Source organism: Panicum virgatum, chromosome 3N (assembly GCF_016808335.1).
Source record: "Panicum virgatum strain AP13 chromosome 3N, P.virgatum_v5, whole genome shotgun sequence".
Taxonomy (NCBI): Eukaryota; Viridiplantae; Streptophyta; class Magnoliopsida; order Poales; family Poaceae; genus Panicum; species Panicum virgatum.
The window spans coordinates 17,522,700-17,546,290 of NC_053147.1; the positions used below are offsets into that span (position 1 = coordinate 17,522,700).

The 23,591-nt window shown below is 52.3% G+C and overlaps 1 protein-coding gene across 2 annotated transcripts; it reads right to left on the minus strand.

Annotated features, from left to right (window-relative positions):
- Nucleotides 1–467: 467 nt before the first annotated feature.
- LOC120667396 lies at nucleotides 468–4,075 on the minus strand. 2 transcript variants are annotated; one of them, XM_039947478.1, is made up of 2 exons: nucleotides 4,030–4,075; nucleotides 468–830 (listed from the first exon to the last, which is right to left on the minus strand). In XM_039947478.1, exons 1-2 carry the CDS (start codon nucleotides 4,073–4,075, stop codon nucleotides 745–747), a joined length of 132 nt encoding a protein of 43 aa, XP_039803412.1. In that variant the 3' UTR covers nucleotides 468–744. The 2 variants fall into 2 exon arrangements, with proteins under 2 accessions (XP_039803412.1, XP_039803411.1); XM_039947477.1 differs by lacking the exon at nucleotides 4,030–4,075 and having other exon boundaries at nucleotides 468–1,004.
- Nucleotides 4,076–23,591: the final 19,516 nt, after the last annotated feature.

The window sequence follows — 23,591 nt, forward strand, 5'->3', positions numbered from 1 at the left end:
TTGATGATTTATTTACCAATTTGTAACTTGAAGTTGTAAGGAATCTATTCTTTCACTAATAAAAATAGCGAGGAATCTGGATGCTCGTTACTAGTTGAAAAAGAAGAGTACCACTACCACCTGAAAAACTGGGAAGGCTATGTGTCAATGTGTATCAGTAGTGGCATTTCCAAACAGTATTCAAACGACTGAAAATTTGTAAATTGCAATGATGCGCGTCATTTTTTCAGAGGAAGCATCCATCATTGCAATTTCATCTTCAGAATTAGTAGTATGTATATCTGCCTTGCTTGGTGGTGTTCACAAAGCTTTTCTTTTTGGCACATGCAAGTTGCTTTATCTGGATGTCAGTACAAACTCCACACCTTCAGATGGTTACAAATTCAGGATTGCTGGAACAGCTGTTTTGAAAGTGACTCTGAATGCAAGACAAAAGGTAGATACCAAAAGACAACTTTTCTTTTTTTTTTCCTGATCTTGCACTTCTATTTATAAAAAATTCACACGATAACACCTAGCAGCACATCCTTGCCATTGTAGGACTTAGGAGTAACAACCACTAACACAACACAGGAGACGTTAAGGATGGGAACGTCAGTAGCTACCAGCTGAGAACTATCCCTATATACACCAAAGAATCGTCAATCCTAGTTCCTAAAACTCAAGAAACTGAAAGATCAAAGCAACACCACCACCTAGATTCAGTCAACGGCCACGAAGAACAGCAAACACCGAAGCAGCAGATCAGTCATGGTAGCAGAGGAGCATGACGACGCATCGCCGGATGATGTAGAGCCTGGCCTTCTGCTCCCTCAGCACCCTGCTGAGTCCTCCTCCCCTGCGCTTCCCCTGGCTCCATGGCTTGTTCATCCTGGCCGAGTGAACAGAGGCTGCTGGGGACCTGCGAGCTGGAGGGCTCTGCGCCACTGCTGCTGGATCTGCTTCTTCTGCAATGGCGTGGTCAAGCGAGGGCATCTGGCAGGCTTATATAGGAGGCCAAGGCTTTCACATCTTTGCCGCCCATCGCCTCTACTTGTGCATACAATAAACAACACATTGGAAGGGGCATATACCCCTTCTTGGAAGTGGGAGGCTAGCTGCAGGGGCTAGGGTGTAACACCCTGCCTCACGGACAGTCCGCTTGGGGCGGCGGACGGTCCGCGACGCACTCTGTTTCACTTGCTCCGTGACCGAGGATCGTCGGTCGCCGCCACGTGCCGGCCATCGAGCCTTCCCTGGCCATCCCGTACGCCGAATTGAATGCGAGCACATCCCTTCACCCACCCCGCGCCCAAGCCCTCGTTCTCTCTCTTGGTTCACCCCCCTCTCCCTCCCGACGCCATGGACGAAGCTTGAGCGCCTCCCGCTCACCGGCCGAATCCGCGCGCTGCCCTCCATGGATTTCAAATCCACCGCACCCAAAGCTCAACCACCTTCCTAGCTTCCTTCTCAACCCCTCCAACCACCGCCACGACCTCCACCGCCACCGCCAGTTCGAATTTCGCCCAAATCCGACCTCACCGTGGAACTCCATCGCCCGGCCACCATTTCTTTCGTCCAAGAGCTCGAATCGACTGCAAGTAAGCCGCTAATGCTCATGCTCCCCTCGTTCCTCCACGTTCTAGTGGTTTCCACGCACGTTCTCGAAGAAGTCATTTTTACCGCCACGGGCCGCACGTCGCAGACTAGGTTTGGCTTGATCTCTTCGCGTGGGTCACCCATGCCCGTGTGCGCCTCTTCCAGTAGATGGTGTAATGCTAGCCTCGCCGTCGGTCGGGCCACCGTCGGCGGGAGCGGCGCACCACGGCGCCGCGCCAACCTCACTGGTGGCGGTGCGCGGTGTCAAAAGACAGGAGTCGCGGACGGTCCGCCTAGGAGGGCCGGACAGTCCGCAAGTCAGGTTAGATGTTGTCCAGAGAAGTTGTTGTCTCTGATGGTTTCACAGAATTGAACTGCGGACGGTCCACTATTGGAGAGCGGACAGTCCGCCGTAGAGTCTAGAATTTTGTCCAGAGACGTTGTCATCTCTGGTGGATTGGCAGAGTGAACTGTGGACGGTCCGCCAAGGGGGGCCGGACGGTCCGCCGGTAGGATTAGAAATTTGTCCAGAGACGTCGCTGCCTCTGGTGGACTGGCATAGGTGTATTGCGGACAGTCCGCTAAGGGTGAGCGGACAGTTCGCCAGCCAGTATAGAAATTCTCCAGAAACATTGGTGGTTCTGGTGGGTCTGCCGAGTTGAACCGCGGACGGTCTGCCACTTGGGCGCGGACAGTCTGCAGTACATTTCATTTCGAAGTATAGTAGTTATATAGTTGGGTTGCACTCAATTATTTCATATGCATTCGTGTAGCATCCGCAGTTGAGAACGTTGTGTATGAGGTGATTGCGGCCCCACAGGAGCATCCGGAGCAAGCCCAAGAGGAGAGGCGTGAGAAATCGGCCCAAGGCCCGTCTGACCCCTGCTCTGAGCAGCAGCCCGAAGGCAAGCCCCGGTGCACAACCCATTATTTTTAAATTATGAAACCTTATTTATGTTTAGTACTTGTGCATTACGTTCAGGTATTGCTTGAAACCTTAGATGCATAACCCTTAGGTACCATGAGTTCTATACTAGTATAGGTCAGACGAAAGATGTGCTATGCTAGATAAGGTTCGGTAGAAGTCGAGTAATTTCCCATTACTCGCGAGATATAGGTTATTTTATATTTCTATATATGCGTTACTAATCTTGAAAGGAAAGGAAAAATAGAATTTGAGACCGGGCGGAGAAAAGTGTAGCTCCGTCTGTGTCGGTTAAGGACCGTACCATTGTCGGCCCTGCTGATCATGTTCGAATTGTACTAACCGCATACCAGGAGTAGGAGGTAGTCGAAACCGGTAAGCCTAGTACTGCCTCACTTCGAAAGTACAGGACTCCTTCCCACCCCTTAGGGCAAGTCGAGTAGTCGCGGAGAATTGGGATGCATGTATTTACTTTTGATGGTCTCTCATTGAGCTCGACTGACTATACGCTGGTGGGGCGGTCCTGTAGTTTGAGACGGGGAGGAGAATGGTTGGCTCGTATAGTCCGACGGGGCATATGCGTGCCGTGTTGGTTAGGTCCACCTTGCAAGGTTAAATCGAATCGATTCGCCGTCAGTTGCTCTCGAACATGGGCACCTTGATCACTGCGTCACTGCGTAGTAACGAGTTGGAGTATGTATGACCTATGGTTATAATTACTTGGAATGTTATTATTTGTCTCACTGCGTAAAGTTCATCCGTCGGGACGCCGAGTGATGGGAGGTTGTGGAGCCAGACGCTTAGTTAGGGGACTCCTCAGTGGACACTTGTGGTAGTTGTAGGCCTTTTTCCTCTGTTCGAACCCGAATTTCAGTAATGCAAAGTTTGTAAATTATGTATGTATTCAAACTTGATTTGTAAAACTTATGACAGAGTCTTGTGTATATTGCTATATTTTCAAATATGTGTCGTGCTTGTACCATCTGCGCTCACCTTCGCGTGGGACTATCGGTGTTGTTTCGATCGGGACGTGAACAGAGAAAGGACTGTCAAATTAAACCATTAACCTAATGCGCCCGATGTGTTCAAATGACGGCCATTACGCTTAATTGAGAGTTTTAATTTGGCGGTTCCGTCACAGCTGGTATCAGAGCCGAAATGCACCGAGGGTGGTACAGGCATGACTAAGGACCTATGTAGATGAAGTTCGGGTCGTAAGATTTTATAGGCGTGGCGTGAAGTGTTGCGGAAGTGTCGTCGGCCGGACCGGAGACACTGTCTGGTAGTTCAAAATGTGTTCAGCGGACAGTCCGGTAATGACACGCGGATGGTCCGCCGGCCGTTAAGGAAAATGTGCAGAACCATTTGAAACTGAGTTGGGTTGATATATTATGAAGCGGACAGTCCGCTGAATGGTAGCGGACGGTTCGGTGAACTGAAATCCTTTCAAAGCGGGCGGTCCGCCATATTGCACCGGACAGTCCACCATACGTTTTTTCGGCTGGACCAGGGCAGCCCTGTCAGACCGATTGAACTGAGCCGGTCGAACCGCCTGGCCCCGCCTGCAAGCATCACACAGAATTGTTTTGAAGCTCTATATTCTGCAATGTGCTATGTATAGAAAGATTTGTTACTATCGGGATTGTTTTAATTAATCTGGATGATGGAACTAATCTTGTCATGGTTAAATGCAGAATGGCAGACGATGCTGCCGGAGCACCACCGGCACCTCCTAATTTGGCCCAGGACATTGCGGCCATGCTCACCGGACGCGATGAGCAGACGACACTTCTCCGGGAGATTGTGGAGCAGGGCAGAGCGCAGTGGCACGAGCATCACCATCAGCCAGCTGTCTCTGGATATGAGCAGTTCCTAAGCACCCAGCCGCCGCTGTTCCACAAAGCCGATGAGCCACTGGAAGCAGATAGCTGGCTCCGGACCATAGAGTCCAAATTCACCCTGCACCCGTACAATGATGGGGACAAGGCAGGATTTGCAGCCCAGCAGCTCAGGGGTCCCGCACGCACCTGGTGGGACAATCATGTGGCCATGTTTTCCGCCGGCACTCGGTTCACCTGGGCACAATTCAAGGAGGCTTTCAGGGCACATCATATCCCTGCAGGGGTCATCCGCAGGAAGCTCACCAAGTTCTTGGCCCTGAAACAGGGTAACAACAGTGTCCTATAGTATGCCCAGGCCTTCAACAATTTATCGCAGTATGCGGGCTATCTCATGGACACAGATGAGAAGAAGCAAGCTTGTTTCAGGCAGGGGCTTAGCATCAAGCTCCAGGATCGCCTGGCCATGGTTAAATTTGACACTTTCAGTGAGCTTGTCAATAGGGCTATCATTCAGGAAGATGCCCACTTGGCTCACAAGGCAGAGAAGAAGAGGAAGGCGCCGTCAGCGGGATCTTCGAGCAGCGCTCCTCAGAGATTCTGTCTGGTACAGTCGGGCCCACAGAGAGCCCCTTTTCAGCACCAGCCACAAACAGCAGTAGGGATACAAGCCCCCTCAATACGCACCGTCACAGGGGACAGCCAGGCCTCCTGTTCCTCAGCAGGGTAAGCAGAAGGTATGGGTGCAGCAGCCGGGGATGCGCTCCAATTTGTTTCCATGGTACAACTGCGGACAGCTTGGACACATTGCACGTAGTTGCCCCATGCCGCCGAAGCAAGGTCAGCAGTCCGGTCAACAAAATCAGAAGAACAAAGTGATTCACTTCAAGCCGGGACAAGTGCACTACACCACCCTTGAGGAGATTCCAGACGGAGCTCCAGTGATGACGGGTACATTTTCAGTTAATAATCATCCCGTTGTGGTACTATTTGATTCTGGTGCATCCCACACATTTATTAGCAAGGATTGTGCAAGTAGACTTGGGTTGGAAGTGGAAAGTATGTCGAGGTCATGCCATATTAATTCACTGGGGGGGATTAGTTACGAATCATATTGTCAGGCGAGTTCCTCTAAAGTTGCAAGGGAAGATTTTCCACACGTCCCTTATAATTCTTCCAACTCAAAAGGTGGATATTATTTTGGGCATGAACTGGATGGAAGATCATGGAGTTCTTTTTGACACTCTTTCACAATATGTGCACATCAATTTTTCTCCTCATGGTTCTATGACTCTGCATCTTATGGACCATGGATCATTGACCCATGCGGTGAATCAGGTTGAGGGCAAAACTTTAGTTGACATACCGGTGGTATGTGAGTATCCGGATGTCTTTCTAGACGACTTGCCAGGCATGCCACTTGATCGCAATGTTGAATTTGCTATTAAATTGCAACCGGGAACGGCACCAATTTTCCGAAGACCTTATCGGATGCCACCAAATGAACTAGCTGAGTTAAAGAAGTAGCTGCAGAAATTGCTTGATAAGGGGTATATTCGTCCTAGCACTTCACCTTGGGACTGTCCGGCGCTCTTTGTTAAGAAGAAAGATCAAAGCCTCAGATTGTGTGTGGACTATAGACTTCTGAATGCCGTTACAATCAAGAACAAATATCCCCTTCCAAAAATTGATATTTTGTTTGATCAGCTATTCGGGGCCAAGATATTTTCAAAAATTGATATCCGCTCTGGTTATCATCAGATAAAGATTAGAGCTGAGGATATTCCCAAGACGGCTTTCTCCACCAGATACGGGCTCTATGAATATCTGGTCATGTCGTTTGGGTTAACAAATGCCCCTGCTCACTTCATGTATCTCATGAACTCGGTATTCATGCCGGAGCTAAATAAGTTTGTCATGGTTTTCATTAACGACATTCTTATATATTCCAAGAATGAAGAGGAGTATGCAGAGCATCTTCGCATTGTGCTTCAGCGCCTGCGGGAGCACAAGCTATATGCCAAATTCAGTAAGTGTGATTTCTGGCTCACGGAGGTCCAATTCTTGAGGCATATTATTTCAAAAGATGGAATTTCTGTTGATCCTAGCAAGATTCAGGATGTCCTGAATTGGAAGGCTCCTACCTCCGTTTCAGAGATCCGGAGTTTTCTTGGACTGGCAGGTTATTATCGCCGTTTTGTACCGGACTTCTCCAAAATTGCTAGGCCCATGACAGAATTGCTTAAGAAAGGGGTAAAGTTTGTTTGGGATGACAAATGTGAACAGGCTTTCCAGACTTTGAGAAAGTTATTGACGTCGGCCCCTGTTTTGGCTCAGCCGGACATTACTCGACCTTTTGGTGTTTATTGTGATGCATCAGGTACGAGTCTTGGCCGCGTTCTCATTCCTGCCTTTGGTTTAGCCAGATATTGCTCTGGCCTTGACATTTTTGTGTAATGCATTAGGTACGGGCCTCGGCTACGTCCTTATGCAAGATCAGCGGGTGATTGCTTATGCTTCCAGAGCTCTCAGGCGGCATGAGAAGAATTATGCTACTCATGACTTGGAGCTAGCAGCAGTGGTCCATGCATTGAAAATCTGGCGACATTATCTTCTTGGTAATCCTATTCATATATATTCAGACCACAAGAGTCTCAAATATATTTTCACCCAGAGCGAGCTGAATTTGCGCCAGAGACGGTGGTTAGAGTTAATTAAGAATTATGACCTGGAGATTCATTATCACCCGGGTAAGGCAAATGTTGTTGCCGATGCATTGAGTCACAAGGCAAGTTGCAACTGCGTCTCAGCTACAGTTTTACATGAAACCTTGTGTCAAGAAATGGAGAAGATGAATTTGGCTATTGTAGCTGAGGGTACTCTTGCTAACATTGTTCTCACTCCAACTCTTCGAGACCAAGTTATTGCGGCTTAGAAAGACAATATTGGCATAGAAAAGATTAGGCAAAGGCTCAGAGAAAATGACCCTCGAGTGGCATGCTTCCATTTAGATGGCGAGGGTGCTTTATGGTTTAAGAACCGGCTGGTGGTGCCTAAGGATTTAGAACTCCGGAAATAAATTCTTGATGAGGCTCACCTTTCTAGGTATTCCATCCACCCTGGTAGTAACAAAATGTACCAAGACCTCAGACAACGATTTTGGTGGACCAGGATGAAACATGAGGTCGCCAAATATGTGTCTGAGTACGATATCTGTCGAAGGGTCAAAGTAAGTCATCTCAGACCTGCTGGCATGCTATAGCCTTTGGATATTCCTTCGTGAAAGTGAGAGGATATTAGTATGGACTTCATTGTTGGTTTGCCTCCCACGTCAAAGGGGTATGATTCTATTTGGGTTATAGTTGACCGCCTCACTAAATCCGCTCATTTTATTTCAGTGAAGACCCGTTATTCATCTCATCAATATGCTGAGATATATATGGCCCGTATTGTGAGTCTTCATGGCGTACCCAAGATAATCATTTCAGACAGAGGCTCACAATTCATTGCACGTTTCTAGGAATAATTGCAGGCCTCTCTGGGTACTCAGCTTATTCGCAGCTCAGCCTATCATCCTCAGACCGATGGTCAAACTGAGCGAATCAATCAAATTCTGGAGGATATTCTTAGAGCCTGTGCGCTCTCTTATAGCAAGAAATGGGATGAATGCCTACCTTTAGCGGAATTTTCTTATAACAACAGTTACTAAGAAAGCATCAGAATGGCTCCTTTTGAGGCACTATATGGACGAAGGTGTAGAACTCCAGTGAATTGGTCAGAAGCCGGGAAAAGGAATGTGTTCGGCCCTGATATAGTCAGTGAGGCGGAAGAACAAGTCTAGTTTATACAAGAAAATATGAAAATAGCACAATCCCGGCAGAAAAGCTATGCGGACAAGAAACATCAATCAGTTTTGTTCCAAGTGGGAGACCATGTTTATTTGCGGGTATCTCCAATGAAAGGAGTCCAACGGTTTGGAGTGAAGGAAAAGCTCGCCCCTCGCTATGTTGAATCTTTTCCTATCATTAAGCGATGTGGGCCGGTAGCATATCGCCTGGAACTTCCTGTCCAATTATCCACGGTTCATAATATTTTCCATGTTTCTCAGCTCCGGAAATGACTCCGTGTTCTAGAAAAGGTGATTGACATAGAGAAGTTGCAATTGGAGCCCGATCTTGTCTATCCCGAGTTTCCAATCAAAATTGTGGATCGCAAGACCCGGGTCACTCGGAATCAAACCAATGATTTCTATAAAGTGCAATGGAGTAATCACCCTGAGCGGGAAGCTACTTGGAAGACGGAAGAATTCGTTCAATCCAAGTGTCATGAGTTGCTACAAGCTTATCGAGGTACCTAACTTTTCATTCCTGTCTCAATTAGCAACTTCACTCTAAATCTCGGGACGAGATTGCTTTTAGGGGGAAGGATTGTAACATCCTGCCTCACGGACAGTCCGCTTGGGGCGGCGGACGGTCCGCGACGCACTCTGTTTCACCTGCTCCGTGACCGAGGATCGTCGGTCGCCGCCACGTGCCGGCCATCGAGCCTTCCCTGGCCATCCCGTATGCCAAATTGAATGCGAGCACATCCCTTCACCCACCCCACGCCCAAGCCCTCGTTCTCTCTCTCTCTTGGTTCACCCCCTCTCCCTCCCGACGCCATGGACGAAGCTTGAGCGCCTCCCGCTCATCGGCCGAATCCGCGCGCTGCCCTCCATGGATTTCAAATCCACCGCACCCAAAGCTCAACCACCTTCCTAGCTTCCTTCTCAACCCCTCCATCCATCGCCATGACCTCCACCTCGCTGGGAATCCTGGTTTCCCCGGTCGCCAGTTCGAGTTTCGCCCAAATCCGACCTCACCGTGGAACTCCATCGCCCGTCCACCATTTCTTTCGTCCAAGAGCTCGAATCGACTATAAGTAAGCCGCTAATGCTCGTGCTCCCCTCGTTCCACCACGTTCTAGTTGTTTCCACGCACGTTCTTGAAGAAGTCATTTTTACCGCCACGGGCCGCACGTCGCCGACTAGGTTTGGCTTGATCTCTTCGCGTGCGTCACCCATGCCCGTGTGCGCCTCTTCCAGTAGATGGTGTAGTGCTAGCCTCGTCGTCGGTTGGGCCACCGTCGGCGGGAGCGGCACACCGCGGCGCTGCGCCGACCTCACTGGTGGCGACGCGTGGTGTCAAAAAACAGGAGTCGCGGACGGTCCGCCTAGGAGGGCCGGACAGTCCGCAAGTCAGGTTAGATGTTTTCCAGAGAAGTTGTTGGCTCTGATGGTTTCACAGAATTGAACTGCGGACGGTCCGCTATTGGATAGCGGACAGTCCGCCGTAGAGTCTAGAATTTTGCCCAGAGACGTTGTCGTCTCTGGTGGATTGGCAGAGTGAACTACGGACGGTCCGCTAAGGGGGGCCGGACGGTCCGCCGGTAGAATTAGAAATTTGTCCAGAGACGTCGCTGCCTCTGGTGGATTGGCGTAGGTGTATTGCGAACAGTCCGCTAAGGGTGAGCGGACAGTCCGCCAGCCCGTATAGAAATTCTCCAGAAACATTGGTGGTTCTGGTGGGTTTGCCAAGGTTAACCGCGGACGGTCCGCCACTTGGGCGCGGACAGTCCGCAGTACATTTCATTTCGAAGTATAGTAGTTACATAGTTGGGTTGCACTCAAATATTTCGTATGCATTCGTGTAGCATCCGCAGTTGAGAACGTTGTGTATGAGGTGATTGCGGCACCACAGGAGCATCCGGAGCAAGCCCAGGAGGAGAGGCGTGAGAAACCGGCCCAAGGCCCGTCTGACCCCAGCTCTGAGCAGCAGTCCGAAGGCAAGCCCCGATGCACAACCCAGTATTTTTAAATTATGAAACCTTATTTATGTTTAGTACTTGTGCATTACGTTCAGGTATTGCTTGAAACCTTAGATGCATAACTCTTAGGTACCATGAGTTCAATACTAGTATAGGTCAGATGATAGATGTGCTATGCTTGATAGGGTTCGGTAGAAGTCGAGTAATTTTCCGTTACTCGCGAGATATATGTTATTTTATATTTCTATATTTGAGTTACTAATCTTGAAAGGAAAGGAAAAATAGAATTTGAGACCGGGCGGAGAAAAGTGTAGCTCCGTCTGTGTCGGTTAAAGACCGTACCATTTGTCGGCCCTGCTGATCATGTTCGAATTGTACTAACCGCATACCGGGAGTAGGAGATAGTTGAAACCGGTAAGCCTAGTACTGCCTCACTTCGAAAGTACAAGACTCCTTCCCACCCCTTAGGGCAAGTCGAGTAGTCACGGAGAATTGGGATGCATGTATTTACTTTTGATGGTCTCTCATTGAGCTCGACTGACTATACGCTTGTGGGGCGGTCCTGTAGTTCGAGACGGGGAGGAGAATGATTGGCTCATATAGTCCGATGGGTCATATGCGTGCCGTGTTGGTTAGGTCCACCTTGCAAGGTTAAATCAAATCGATTCGCCGTCAGTCGCTCTCGGACATGAGCCCCTTGATCACTGCGTCACAGGGTAGTAACGAGTTGGAGTATGTATGACCTATGGTTATAATTACTTGGAATGTTATTATTTGTCTCACCATGTTTGCTCTAGATATGCCAATATAGTTGATGGTCAAGATATATAGAATCATGAGCTAAAATATTGAACATAAGGATTCACTTTTAGACGCTTTTCTACAAAATAAACCACCAACCAAAAGTTTTGCATGTCTAGATATGTGAGCTACGTATACCCAGAGTCGGGTAAGGCTTGCTGAGTATTAGTTGCTCAGGGCTTTTGTGGAAACATTATTTCAGGACACACAGACGTAGACTTATGTCCTTGCTGCGTTAAGTTAATCCGTCGGGACGCCGAGGGATGAGAGGTTGTGGAGCCTGACGCTTAGTTAGGGGACTCCTCGGTGGACACTTGTGATAGTTGTAGCCCTTTTTTCTCTGTTCGAACCTAAATTTCAGTAATGTAAAGTTTGTAAATTATGTATGTATTCAAATTTGGTTTGTAAAATTTATGGCAGAGTCTTGTGTATATTGTTGTATTTTCAAATATGTGTCGTGCTTGTACTATCTGCGCTCACCTTCACGTGGGACTATCGGTGTTGTTTCGATCGGAACGTGGGCTGAAAAATGACTATCAAATTAAACCATTGAGCTAATGCATCCGATGTGTTCAAATGACAGCCATCATATTTATCTTGAGAGTTTTAATTTAACGGTTCCGTCACACATAGTACACATGCGGCATCCCGTCAAGTGGGCACGAATTCTGACGACGCTCCCGGGGACAATGCCTCTGGAGCATGTAGACCAACGGTCCCTCTTGACACCGAATCGATGCCGCAATTAGGAGGTTTGATCTCGAGATGCCTGGTGGCGAGCTCTAGCTCCCCTCTCGGATTCTTTATTTTCTTCATGTCCTGTCCTGTCCTGCTAGATATTCCTAACCGATACGCTAGTGGCAATTTCGACATGAAGAAATGGATTCCATGGGGACGGCGGCAGGAGCAGCCTACCTAGTGGGTAGGCGCCTTCGTCTGCGGAACTGTCTTGGTCGGCTGCACAGTGTGCACGCTATCCTGGTTGAGCCCTCAACTTGCTGGAAGAAAGATGGTATGCTTTTTTATCTGGGGGATAATGGCATGCTCAGCATATGTAGTGTCACATTTTTCCATCAGAAATTGGAGGGAGCAGTGCTTCATAAGAATTTGATTTCTTTTTCTTTTTTTCTTTTTGCCCCCGGAACGCGCAAAAGGTTGGCCCATCTTTGTATTAAAAAAGAAAGGAGTTCATGAGCTAATGATTTCGCTGAGCTATCAATGGTATGGTATGGGACCGTACAGGCATGCTAATGAACTGCAGTGCTGAACTGTGAACTGCTCATCATTTGTGTGCATTGTGAAGAAGGCACTGACAAGACAAACACAAGGACAGCCCTTCCATACGCTGATGCTGAACCAAAATGTTGAAATGCAGACCAACCTGCAAGTCCTTGCATCAGGACTGCTGCATTTTTTCTTTTCCTCTCTTCCAAATGCACTGGAATGACTTGCAATTCCCGTATTGCAACTGCTGTACAAAACTTGGAATATGGCCTTGTTTAGATGCATGCTGTAAACTTTTTGAAAGAGAATCTTTTAACATTTGAAGTACTAAATATAGACTAATTACAAAACTAACTGCAGAACTTGTTTGTAAACTTCGAGACGAATCTATTGAGCCTAATTAATCTATCATTAGAGCATGTGTACTGTAGTCATTACTGTAACAATTTAGATTCGTCTCGCAATTTACAAGCAAACTATACAATTCATTTTTTATTTCGTCTAGATTTACTACTCCATACATATAAAATTCTTATTCAATGTGATAGTTTTGAAATTTTGAATTTTACATCTAAACAAATGGTACGTCAGTAAACAGAGAACTGGTGCCCAGCCCAGCCCACTGAATGAGCCCTTGGGACTGCACGAATTCCTGAATGCTGATGCAATCGAGTCAAGGCCCCATCTGCTCGGGTCATGTGACAATCACATGCTCGGATTCCAGGCTCAGCCTGCGTTTTCGGGGCACGGAAAGGCCGCTTGCAAACGTATTATTGCCGTTTCTTTTGCGGGTGGCCGTACGGCAGCCTTCGAAAACCACAAGCGACACGTGGGAGCCGCGTCTGAACACAGCCGGCCTTCGCCACCTCAAAGGTTCCTGATCGGTGTTGGTGCTATCTCATTATGGGAGCAGGCAGGAACATGGTTGCTTCATAGAGAAGGGTTAGTCATAGATCTTGTCGTGGTGTGTAAATCCATAGCCAGATGACGTAGTACACTCGTCTAAACCCAGAGGGTGAGTACTCGAGGGTTAGCTAGGATTAGCCCAATCTCGGTGGAAGAACGCGATGAACACAACAGGTTTAGAGTAGTTCGAGCCGCCGGAGCGTAATACTCTACATCCACTGTGTGTTGTATTGCTTGCGCTCTCAAGAGGTTGAGAGCAGGGTTGCTCGGACTGAAACCGAGCTTGTGTTGTGAGAGTCTTGGCGTGTCTTAAGTGTGAGCTTGTGTTGTGAGAGTCTTGGCGTGTCTTAAGTGTGCAGCGAGCGCCTCCCTTTTATATCTCAAGGGAGGCGCGTACATGGTCGTTGAGTCCCCGACAGGTGGGCCCAACGATGTAGTATAAAATAACATATTGTACAGATATTATGGCATTGCAGGCGACAGAGATCTTGTTCCTGGATTTCCTTGCTCTGCCCGTGGGAATCTTCCGTCCGGCATAGCCATGCCCTGTCTTGTCGAAACGGCGCCAAGGTGTAGCTTGCGGCGTTGCCTGCAGCGTAGCTGAACGGGCCGTGTAGCTTGCGGCGTAGGCGGTATGATGAAAAGGTGCCGTGCCGTCGTATCCATTTAATCCGGCAGACGGGCTCTGCGCGGATGCGGCGCATGCGGCTGCACTATGTGCCTCGGTAATATGCGGTCTACAGTGAGGCCTGACAAAGGCTGCCCCACGTGCCGCGGCGGCAGAGCACGCCTCAACCACCCGCATTGAATGCGGTGGGTGTGCGAGTCTTCCAGCGAAAGACTCGCGCCCGCGCCTGTGCCTGCGGGACACGTGGCGCCCACGGACCCCGCCCTGGCGGTATGTTGGTTCTACACGCGTGGGAGGTCCGGACGGACGCGTCCGAGCCCTCGGCTGTTGGCGCAGAGCTTCTCCTCCTCAGGGACACGTGGCGTCACCGGACCCGTCCCAGAGCGGGGAGCGGGTCCGGGGCTGTTGGCCCGGTGAGGTAAGAGCCTGACCTGTAGGGCCCGGCTGCTCCGCCCCTTATGGTGTAGTTACGGATGACTACGCGAGTCCTGCTTTGCTGCAGTAGGAGTGGGTATCCCTGCTATAGGGTACCGACAGTGGCCCCCAGGCCCATTTCGGGAGAGGCGACGAATCTGCAGGTGGGGCCACTACTGTGATTTGGCTCTGCATAAGTTGAAGCCTCTAGTGTTGGACTATGCACACTGCAGGAGTCTTGTCCGGCTTTGACCATCCATCGGGTTTTCACTGCCTCGTCACATCGCAACGGTTTACTGACTCGGGCCCCCACATACAGTGGTACACCTAGTCACGCGAGCGACGCTCGGCATTGTTGCGGCCGGGGTAAATGGAATTTTTACCACTAGCGCAGTTCCCGTAAAGCCTGGTCATGCCAGCGCTTTGTGCGCGTACGTCAGCTCAGCTTCCGCCTCGCTTCGCGCGCGGGTGACGGATCAGATCCCACCTTTTCACACCTTTGTTTGTTACCCGCCCTCCCTGACAGGCGGGCCTGGGCCCCCTTGTCATGGACTGGGCGGCTAACACCAGTCGTGAGCGTCGCTTGGCTTCCAGCGACGGTTCCGGGACGCGCCGGGTGGGTCAGGCTTCATAAAGGGCCGAACCGCTTACCACGGTTACTTTTCCGCATTCGCCTTCTTCCTTCCAAACCTTGGCGCCCCTTTGCCTTCGAGCCTCCTCGCCACTTGCTCTTCTGCGCAGATTGTTCCTCGCCTCGATAGCAAGATGGCATCCCTCGTTCGTCCCTATCGTTTCCAAACCGAGAAGGAACTGAACACGGTGAGTCACCTACTTGGGTGGAGTCCACAGGAGACTGCCTGGGGGATTCGAGCAGGCTCGGTTCCCCTCGGCGATCTGCGCGCCGGGGAATTTGTGCTGTTTATTTCGCACATTTCCACCAGCTTGGGGTTGCCAATCTCTTCGTTCTTCCTGCTGCTGCTGGAGGATTTCGGCCTCCAGCTCCAGCATCTCACACCCCACTCCATCCTCATGACGTCAATCTTTGTCCACCTATGTGAGATGTTTGTGGGGGTGTGGCCCTGCGTCATTCTCTTCCGCCACTTCTTCGTCCTGGTGAAGTCCGGGAAGGGCAAGGATGAACTGGGGGCGTACTACTTCCAGACGAGGAGCGATTTGCGGACGCCCTACATTCCCGGGCTTACTGGCGAGAAGTGGGAGGATTGGCGTAAGGAGTAGGTGATGGCCACCACCGAAGCCAACGAGCGCCTCGTCATGCCGACCGGGGGACCCGCCTCCAACCGCCAGTCCTGGAGGGCCAAGTCGTCCATGCCGTCGGAGTTTGATCCCGTGCTGAGCAAGATCAGGGCGCTGGCGGAGAGCGGCCTCACCTCGCTGCACGTGCTCGGGGACTTCCTGAGGCGCCGGATCGCCCCTCTGAAGCAGTGGCCGCGTCCTGCCTGGAGCTTCACCGGATTCCAAGACTGTAGCAGGACCCACCGCGGGGAGGGCAGCGATCTGACCCAGGAAGGCCTGGAGGTCTTGGTGCGGGCGGTGACGGGGGAGATCTTCGTCCCGGAGCATCTGATCCTCCCTCAGGGCGTCGTTCCCCTCTACGAGAGGCTCTTGCAGGGTCCCCCAGAGGAGGATGCGGTTCCCCTCCCCCGGGTGCTGGTTCGGGTCCGGCGAACGATAGAAGAGGCGACCTCTACCGCCGAGGCTGCATTCCGGCGGGAGTGGGCAGCTCTAGAGAGCGAGCGTCAGCGCCTCGGCGACTGGCATATCCGCCTGGAGGAGCGCACGAAGGCCGAAGCCTCCCGTGCCACCACCGCCCGGTCCGAGCTTGAGGCTGACCTTGAGTCCTACAATAAAGGGCTCCGGAAGGTGTTCGACCGGGAGTTCGCGGCGTTGGGACGGGAAAAAGCCCTGGCGCTGCGGGAGGAGGCTATTGCCAAGGAGGAGGCCAGCCTCGCGGCCCAGCGATCCAAGTTCGAGTCTCGCAGCCAGGGACTCGAGGTCCGCAAGCTGGAGCTCGACAAAACTCTCCGAGTCCCTGCATCAATGGCGCCAGGAGCTGCAGGAGACTGCCAGCCGGCAGGCTGTTGCCGATATAGAGCTCGAGGGGGAGAGGAAGTCCCTTGCCCGGCGGGAATCCCTCACTACCAGCATGGAGCAGGCCCTTGCGCTCCAGCGCGAGTGTCTTAAGACCCTGAAGGAGTCAGCGGCGCGGAAAGAGGCCTCGCTCCAGGAGAAGGCCCGCCAGCTGGAGGCGGCTCAGGCGGCACTGGATGCCCAGGTGCAGGAGGCTGTCTAGGAGGCAGTCCGGAAGCTGCAGGAGGACCAGTGCATGGGGGCCCAGCGAATCATCGACTGGACGAGCGAAGCAAGCTCAACTCTGGTGCCACTTGGAATGAGTCCAATCCAAGTGGCGGAGCCGCCAGCTTCAATTGCTAACGCCCTCCCAGTGTTGAACTCTGCTTCAGATAGACTCCGGTGCCTGGAGCCGATCCTTGCTGGCCACCTTGAAGCCGAGGGCCGCGAGCTGTGCCGGATGGTGGCGGAGTACATTTTGACCTGCCTCCGGAGCCACGACCCTGCCATCTCGCTAGCCCCCGTCGTCGATGGTCCAGTGGCAGAGACGGAGGCCTCCGCTCGAGAAAGTGTGCGGGATGTCGTCGACTTCGTAGCTGCTTATTTCAAGCGGGAGCCTGCAGATTCCTGAGCTGGACCATCACAGCAGGCGAACTTTTGTTTTTTGTGTTATGTAAAAATTTTGTACTTGCTGAAATTTTAATAGAAGAAATTTCAACTTAGCTGTTTGTCAGTTGCTCTGGTTGCGGTATGCAGCACCCCGGCGCCCTGGCCCCCTGGTAGATAGGTTCAGTTGTTAGAACCTATCTGCCATTCAAGCCGAGAAGACGCTCCGGACCCCCATATGAGGTTGAGCAAGTGTCCTTGGGCATAGGTGTAGAATAAATTGCAAGTCGAACGAGCGACTTATTCTCTGTATAGCAGAAAAACTACAGAGAGGAAAATCAAACTCGCTGGGATGGTAGTAATGATACTGCAACTTAGATGTTTGACGCATGCAGAATCGATCCTTGGTGTCTGGCTCAAAGCAAACGCTCCGGGCCCCCTGGGAGACAGGCTCAGTTGTTTTGAGGCTGTCTACCACTGAGACTGGACCTCGATCTGCATGAAGCGTTAAAGCGGATGCCGGGACCCCTGGTAGGTAGGCTCAATGGTTTGAGGCTAGCTACCACCAGTTAAGGCCTAACCTGCATACCACTCAAAGTCAAAGTTTAGTAGCAGGCCCGCGAGACTTATTCTGGACCGGCCCCCAAGCTAGTACGAGGTCCGAGGCTTCGGATACGCAGCTCCAGGCAGCTCAATGCTTGTTACAGAGTGGTGGAGTGTGTAGGCTTAGGGTACGGAACCAGACTAAGCCGCTACACAGGGCTCCGGACCACTCCAGAAAACAAGCACGACTGTACCAGACCTGGCTCCGACGTTCCGGACCCCTCCCTTGCAGTGGGTGAGGCCATTCTGTCATACTCGATCCTTTGATATATGGAGCTGGACCTGCCGTGTAGGACTTAGGAATCCAACCCTTGAGCTAGAACGAGGTCCGGGCCCCTAATTACCCAGCTCCGGGTACTAGAGCACTCGTTACAGGGTGGTGGAGCGTGTAGGCTTTGGGTACGGAACCGGCTAAGCGGCTACACAGGACTCCGGACCACCCCAGGAAACAAGCACCCCCTCTCCAGAGCAGGTCCCTAGGGGTCCAGACTCCTCTCCCAACAGCAAGGGGGTCCGGACCTGTACGGCAGTCCGACAACTCAATACAGATCTTAGCTGTAGCGACAAGAGTGGAAGTCCACGCGGGGGTTAGAAAGGTAAAAACTCGAGAATCGAAATGCAAAATAAAATTTTGACACAAAGACAGAACTGGGGGCAAATCTTTCCTTTGCAACTTGATATACATGGCTTGCGCGATAGATGCCAGAGGCCGGGTTTATGAGGGCGGACCTCTACCACTATGGGCCGAGCGTTAATGCTAGCCGATGGTGCGATGGATGCCAGAGGCCGGGTTTACGAGGACGGACCCCCACCGCTCTGGACCGCATGCTAATTCTATCTTATTACAAAGGAAAATTTCATTTCCCTACTCTATCTAAGTGTAAAACTTACGCAGATGCTCTATATTCTATGGGTTGGGTAGCGGCACCCCTTCTTCTGTGGCAAGGCGAACGCATCCGGGCCGGCATACTTCTGTAATCTTGAAGGGACCCTCCCAGCCGGGAGAGAGTTTGTGGAGCCCTGCTCGGTTCATGATCCGCCTTAGGACAAGGTCCCCAGCCCGGAGCTCCCTACTGTGCATGAACCGTTGATGATAGCGCCTGAGCTCCTGGTTGTAGCGTGCATTTCGGATTGCTGCTCGCCACCTTCGTTCGTCAACGAAGTCCACACCGTCACGCCGCAGTTGTTCCTGCATGGATTCGTCAAAAGCCTGGACCCGTGGTGAGCCTAGGTGAATTTCTGGGGGAAGGCATGCTTCAGCCCCGTAGACCATGAAGAATGGGGTCTCCCCGGTGGCTCGGCTGGGTGTGGTCCGGTTGCCCCATAGTACGCACGGAAGCTCATCAACCTATTTTGCACCATGCTTCTTCAAGCAGTTATAGGTGCGGGTCTTGTGTCCCCTAAGGACCTTTGCATTCGCTCTCTCGACCTGTCCATTGCTGCGGGGATGTGCCACGGACGCAAAGCATAGCTGGATGCCGATGTCCTCGCAGTACTCTTGGAAGAGTCTGCTTTTGAATTGGGTCCCGTTGTCCGCGATGATGTGGTTTGGGACGCCAAATCTGCACACAATGGACTTGAGGAATGCGACTGCTGATTTTTTGGTGATGTTCACCACAGGGGTAACCTCCGGCCATTTTGTGAATTTGTCAATGGCGACGTAGAGGAACCGGTACCCGCCGACGGCCCGGGGGAACGGCCCCAGGATATCCACGCCCCATATGGCGAATGGCCATGAGGGCGGGATCATTTGCAGAGCTTGAGCCGGTGTGTGTATTTGGTTTGCATGGAACTGGCATGCTTTGCAGGACCTTACCAATTCAGCCGCATCCTGGAGTGCTGTCGGCCAGTAGAAGCCATGCCGAAAGGCCTTACCAACAAGCGTGCAAGATGAGGAATGACTTCCACACTCGCCTCCATGGATCTCTGCGAGCAACTCGCAGCCCTCTTCCTGGGAAATGCACCGCATGAGGATACCATTGGCGCCACGGCGGTAGAGATCCCATTCTACCACCGCGTAGCGTTTAGCCAATCGTACTATGCGCTCAGCGGACACATCGTCATCAGGAAGGATATTGTCTTTCAGGTAGTCCCCGATCTCGGAGATCCATGCATCGGGACCTCCCTGAGCAGGTGGGAGTGTCGCTATGAGGTCTCCAGGGTCCTCAATAGCACACACAACCCTGGGCGGGCATCACGGATGGAATGCCGCCGGGACCGCTAGCTTCGAGGTGCTAGCTTGATCCCCTTCACCCAGTTCAGCAGGCTGGGCGGTAGGTCTCAGCAACTGTCTTTCAAAGACGCCCTTGGATACGGATGCCCAGGTAGATGCCCTCGCGGAGAGATCATCTGCTGCTGAGTTGAATTCGCGGGGAACATGTTGCAGTTCCAAGGCGTCGAAGTCCTTCTCGAGCTTTCTCACGTGAATGAGGTATGCCGCGAGCTGGGGATTATTGCAGCTGCAATCCCCCCGGACCTGCTTGATGATTAGCTGAGAATCTCCCTTCACCAGGAGTTGCCGGACCCCCAGAGACAGGGCTTGTGTCAGGCCAAACATCAAAGCTTCGTACACTGCCATATTGTTGGTGGCCTTGAACTCAAGGTGCACCATGTAATTCAGCTGATCTCCGTTTGGGTCGATGAGGACCACACTAGCTCCAGCCCACTGCTTGCGGACGGACCCGTTGAAGAAGAGTGTCCAGTGGGTCTCGGTGAAGACTGGTGTCCTGACTTCCGGCTCCGGGGGTCCGGCGTTGAAGTCCGGACCCCCAGAATTGTTTGGGGAAGGAGTCCATTCTGCTATGAAATCAGCCAGAATTTGGGTTTTGACTGCATGGCGGGGCTGGAAGTCCAGCTGGAACTCAGCCAACTCTGTTGCCCACTTGGCGATGTTGCCCGTGGCGTTGGAGTTATGTAGGATCGCTCTCAACGGATAAGAGGTCAGTACGACAACTCTGTGTGCCTGAAAATAGTGGCGCAGTTTCCTGGACGCAATAAGTATGGCATAGATAAGCTTATGCGTCTCAAGATACCTGGCCTTTGCCTCGTGGAGGACTTCGCTGACATAGTAGACTGGCTTCTGGATTGTCCGGACCCTGGCCACCGGGTCCGGCTTGCCCTTGTCCACCACGTCAGGTCCTTGGGCCCCTAGCGGTTCTGGGTTCCCACTGGGTCGAGGCTCCTCCGGACCCCCTTGTACGGGGTCCGGACCTTCAGACAGAGGAGTTGTTGCCGGACCCCCGTGTTCGTGGCCCGGCTCACCATCCTTGGCCGGAGGGACCCTGGTGTCCCCCTAGTGAGCTTGCTCCGTCCTCTCGGCGACCAGCACCATGCTGACCACCTCTGCAGACGCAGCAAGATACAAAAATAACGTCTCACCTGTCTCTGGAGCTACCAATACTGGCAGTGAGGTGACGTGCTACTTCAGTTCCTGGAAGGCTTGTTCAGCCTCTTCAGTCCAAGTGAATGGACCGGACCTCCTCAATAGCTTGAAGAAGGGAAGTGCCCTCTCAGCCAGCCTCGAAATGAAGCGGCTAAGAGCGGCCAGAGATCCAGTAAGCTTCTGAACGTCCTTGATGCGGCCGGGAGGCCTCATCGCCTCGATCGCCTTGATCTTGGCTGGGTTTGCCTCGATGCCTCGATGTGAGACCAGGAAACCCAACAGCTTCCTTGCCGAGACACCGAAAATGCACTTCTCGGGATTCAGCTTCGTGCGCGTGGCGCGCAGTCGATCGAAGACAAGGGACAGGTCCTCAACTAGTCTTGACTACAATATCATCGACATACACCTCAACTATATCTCTAATTAGATTACAGAAAGTTTTGTTCATAGCTCGCACAAACGTGGGTAAGGCATTCCGCAGACCATATGGCTTGACAATATAGCAATAAAGTACATCCACTGTTACAAAAGCAGTATGTTTCCTATCATCTCTAGACATCTGAATCTGGTGGAAACCAGAGTATGCATCTAGGAAAGACAAAAGGTCACACCCGGAGGTGGAGTCCACAATCTGATCGATACGTGGAAGAGGATAGGGGTCTCTAGGACATACCTTGTTGAGGCTGGTGTAGTCGATGCACATCCGAAGCTTCCCGTTGACCTTTGGGACGACGACCGGGTTGGCCAACCACTCGGGGTGGTGGACCTCCTCGATGAAGTCAGCGTGTAGCAGCTTGCAGACTTCTTCACGAATGAAGTTCTGCCGCTCCACAGACTGCTTCAGAGATTTCTGGCGTACCGGCGTGGCATCGGGGTAGATCCTCAGATGTTGCTCGATCACTTCCCTGGGGATCCCGGGCATCTGTGACGGTTCCCAGGCAAACACGTCCACATTTGCCTGGACGAAAGTGATGAGCGCGTCTTCCTATTTCTCCACCAGGTTTCCCGCGATGCGGGTGGTCCTGGAGGAGTCCGCTCCGATCTGCACGGTCTTCACGGGAACATTGTCCAGATCAGACGACTGAACCTTAGGTGCCTTTGCAGGCGCCCTGGCTCGCAAGGTGGATGGGTCCTCCTCGGAACGTGCAGTCTCTGCCGCCAGAGCATGTAGTTTCTCAACTGCAGCGACGGCAGCGGTGCGGTCACCCCGCACGGTGAGGACACCGGCAGGGGAAGGCATCTTCAAGACCAAATACCCGTAATGGGCAATGGCCATGAAGCGGTAGAGAGCCGGCCTACCAATGATGGCATTGAATGGGAGGTTCACCTCCGCAAAATCGAACTGGACGCTCTCTGTGCGGAAGTTCTCCTCGGTCCCGAACGTGACCGGCAGAGTGATGCTCCCCAGAGGGAACACCGGATGTGGGCCCACTCCGGAGAATGGGCGAGAGGGAGTCAGCTTGGACTCCGGGATCTGCAGCTGCTTGAACGCTGCATAGCTGATGACGTTGAGGCCAGCCCCACCGTCAATCAGCACGTGATAGAGCCTGATGTTGGCTATGACAGGGGTGGTGACTAGAGGTAGTACATCAGCCCCGGCCATGTTCTCTGGGCAGTCAGATGGCCCGAAAGAGATGGTGGTGTTCCTCCACCTGTGGTGCGGCGCCGCCTTCGGGACCCCCAGCTTCGCCGAAAGGACCTCTCGGCGAAGGGTCTTCACGTCCTGCTGGGAGACAAGCTCCCAGCTTCCGCCGTACATTATGTACAGCTTCTTGCAGCGGTCCTCGTTGTCAAAGTCGGAGTTGTCGTGGCTGTAAACGCCCTTCAACTCCCTAGCGGAGGATTGGTACCCCAGCTCCTTCTCCCCGACAGCGGTCTCGTTGTCGGAGGCTTTCTCCTGGCCAGACCGCTGGCGAGGAGGGGGTAAGCCGTCCTTGGAGGCCTGCTCACGCCGCCCACTGACCCGCTTCGCGATTTTCTGGATCTCGCAGCAGTCAGCGGCGCTGTGGCGAGCGGTGGGATGAACTGGGCATGAACCTCCATTGCCACCTTGCGGGCGCGGGCGCTTGCCATGCGCATTCTGGCCCCCAGCCGCTGCCGCAGCAGCTGGTGTTGTTGCTGCAGCGACTGGACCGCCGGGATGTGGCTCCCCGCGACCCCGGTTCTTGTTCTTCTTTTTCTTGCCACTGCCCTGGACGGTAGCCCCAGAGCCACCAACCTTGGCGTCTCCGTCTTGGGGGGCTGAGTGCCATGCGCGTCCCTCAGCGGCCCTGGCACACTTGTCAACCAGGGAGAAAAGCGTGGTAACGCTTTCCACCTCGTGCGTCACCAGTTTCTTGAGCATCTTCTCATCACGAACCCCCTGACAGAAAGCAGTAATGATAGATGCGTCAGAGATACGAGGAATGGTACCCCGTATCTTGGTGAAGCGCGAGATGAATGACCGGAGCATCTCTCCGGGTTTCTGCCTCACGGCGTGGAGGTGAGCCTCCACACCATGCCGCTGGTACGCACTAGCGAAGTTCACAGTGAACCTCGCACAGAGCTCCTCCTAGGACTGAATTATTCCAGGAGTGAGGTTCATGAGCCAAGTCCGGGCTGGCCCAGTCAAGGCTACATGAAAGTAGCTCGCCATGACAGCGTCGTTACCACCAGCTGCTGTGATGGTGGTAACGTACACCTGTAGGAATTCCGACGGATTAGTGGTACCATCGTACTTCTCCGGCAGGTGCGGACGGAACATGGACGACCATGCCACCGCGCGGAGGTGATCCGCCAGCGCAGCGCAACCCA

Bases quoted from the DNA above. Each gene is read 5' to 3' on its own strand.
- LOC120667396 (XM_039947477.1), bottom strand. From the start codon at position 975: ATGCCCTCGCTTGACCACGCCATTGCAGAAGAAGCAGATCCAGCAGCA.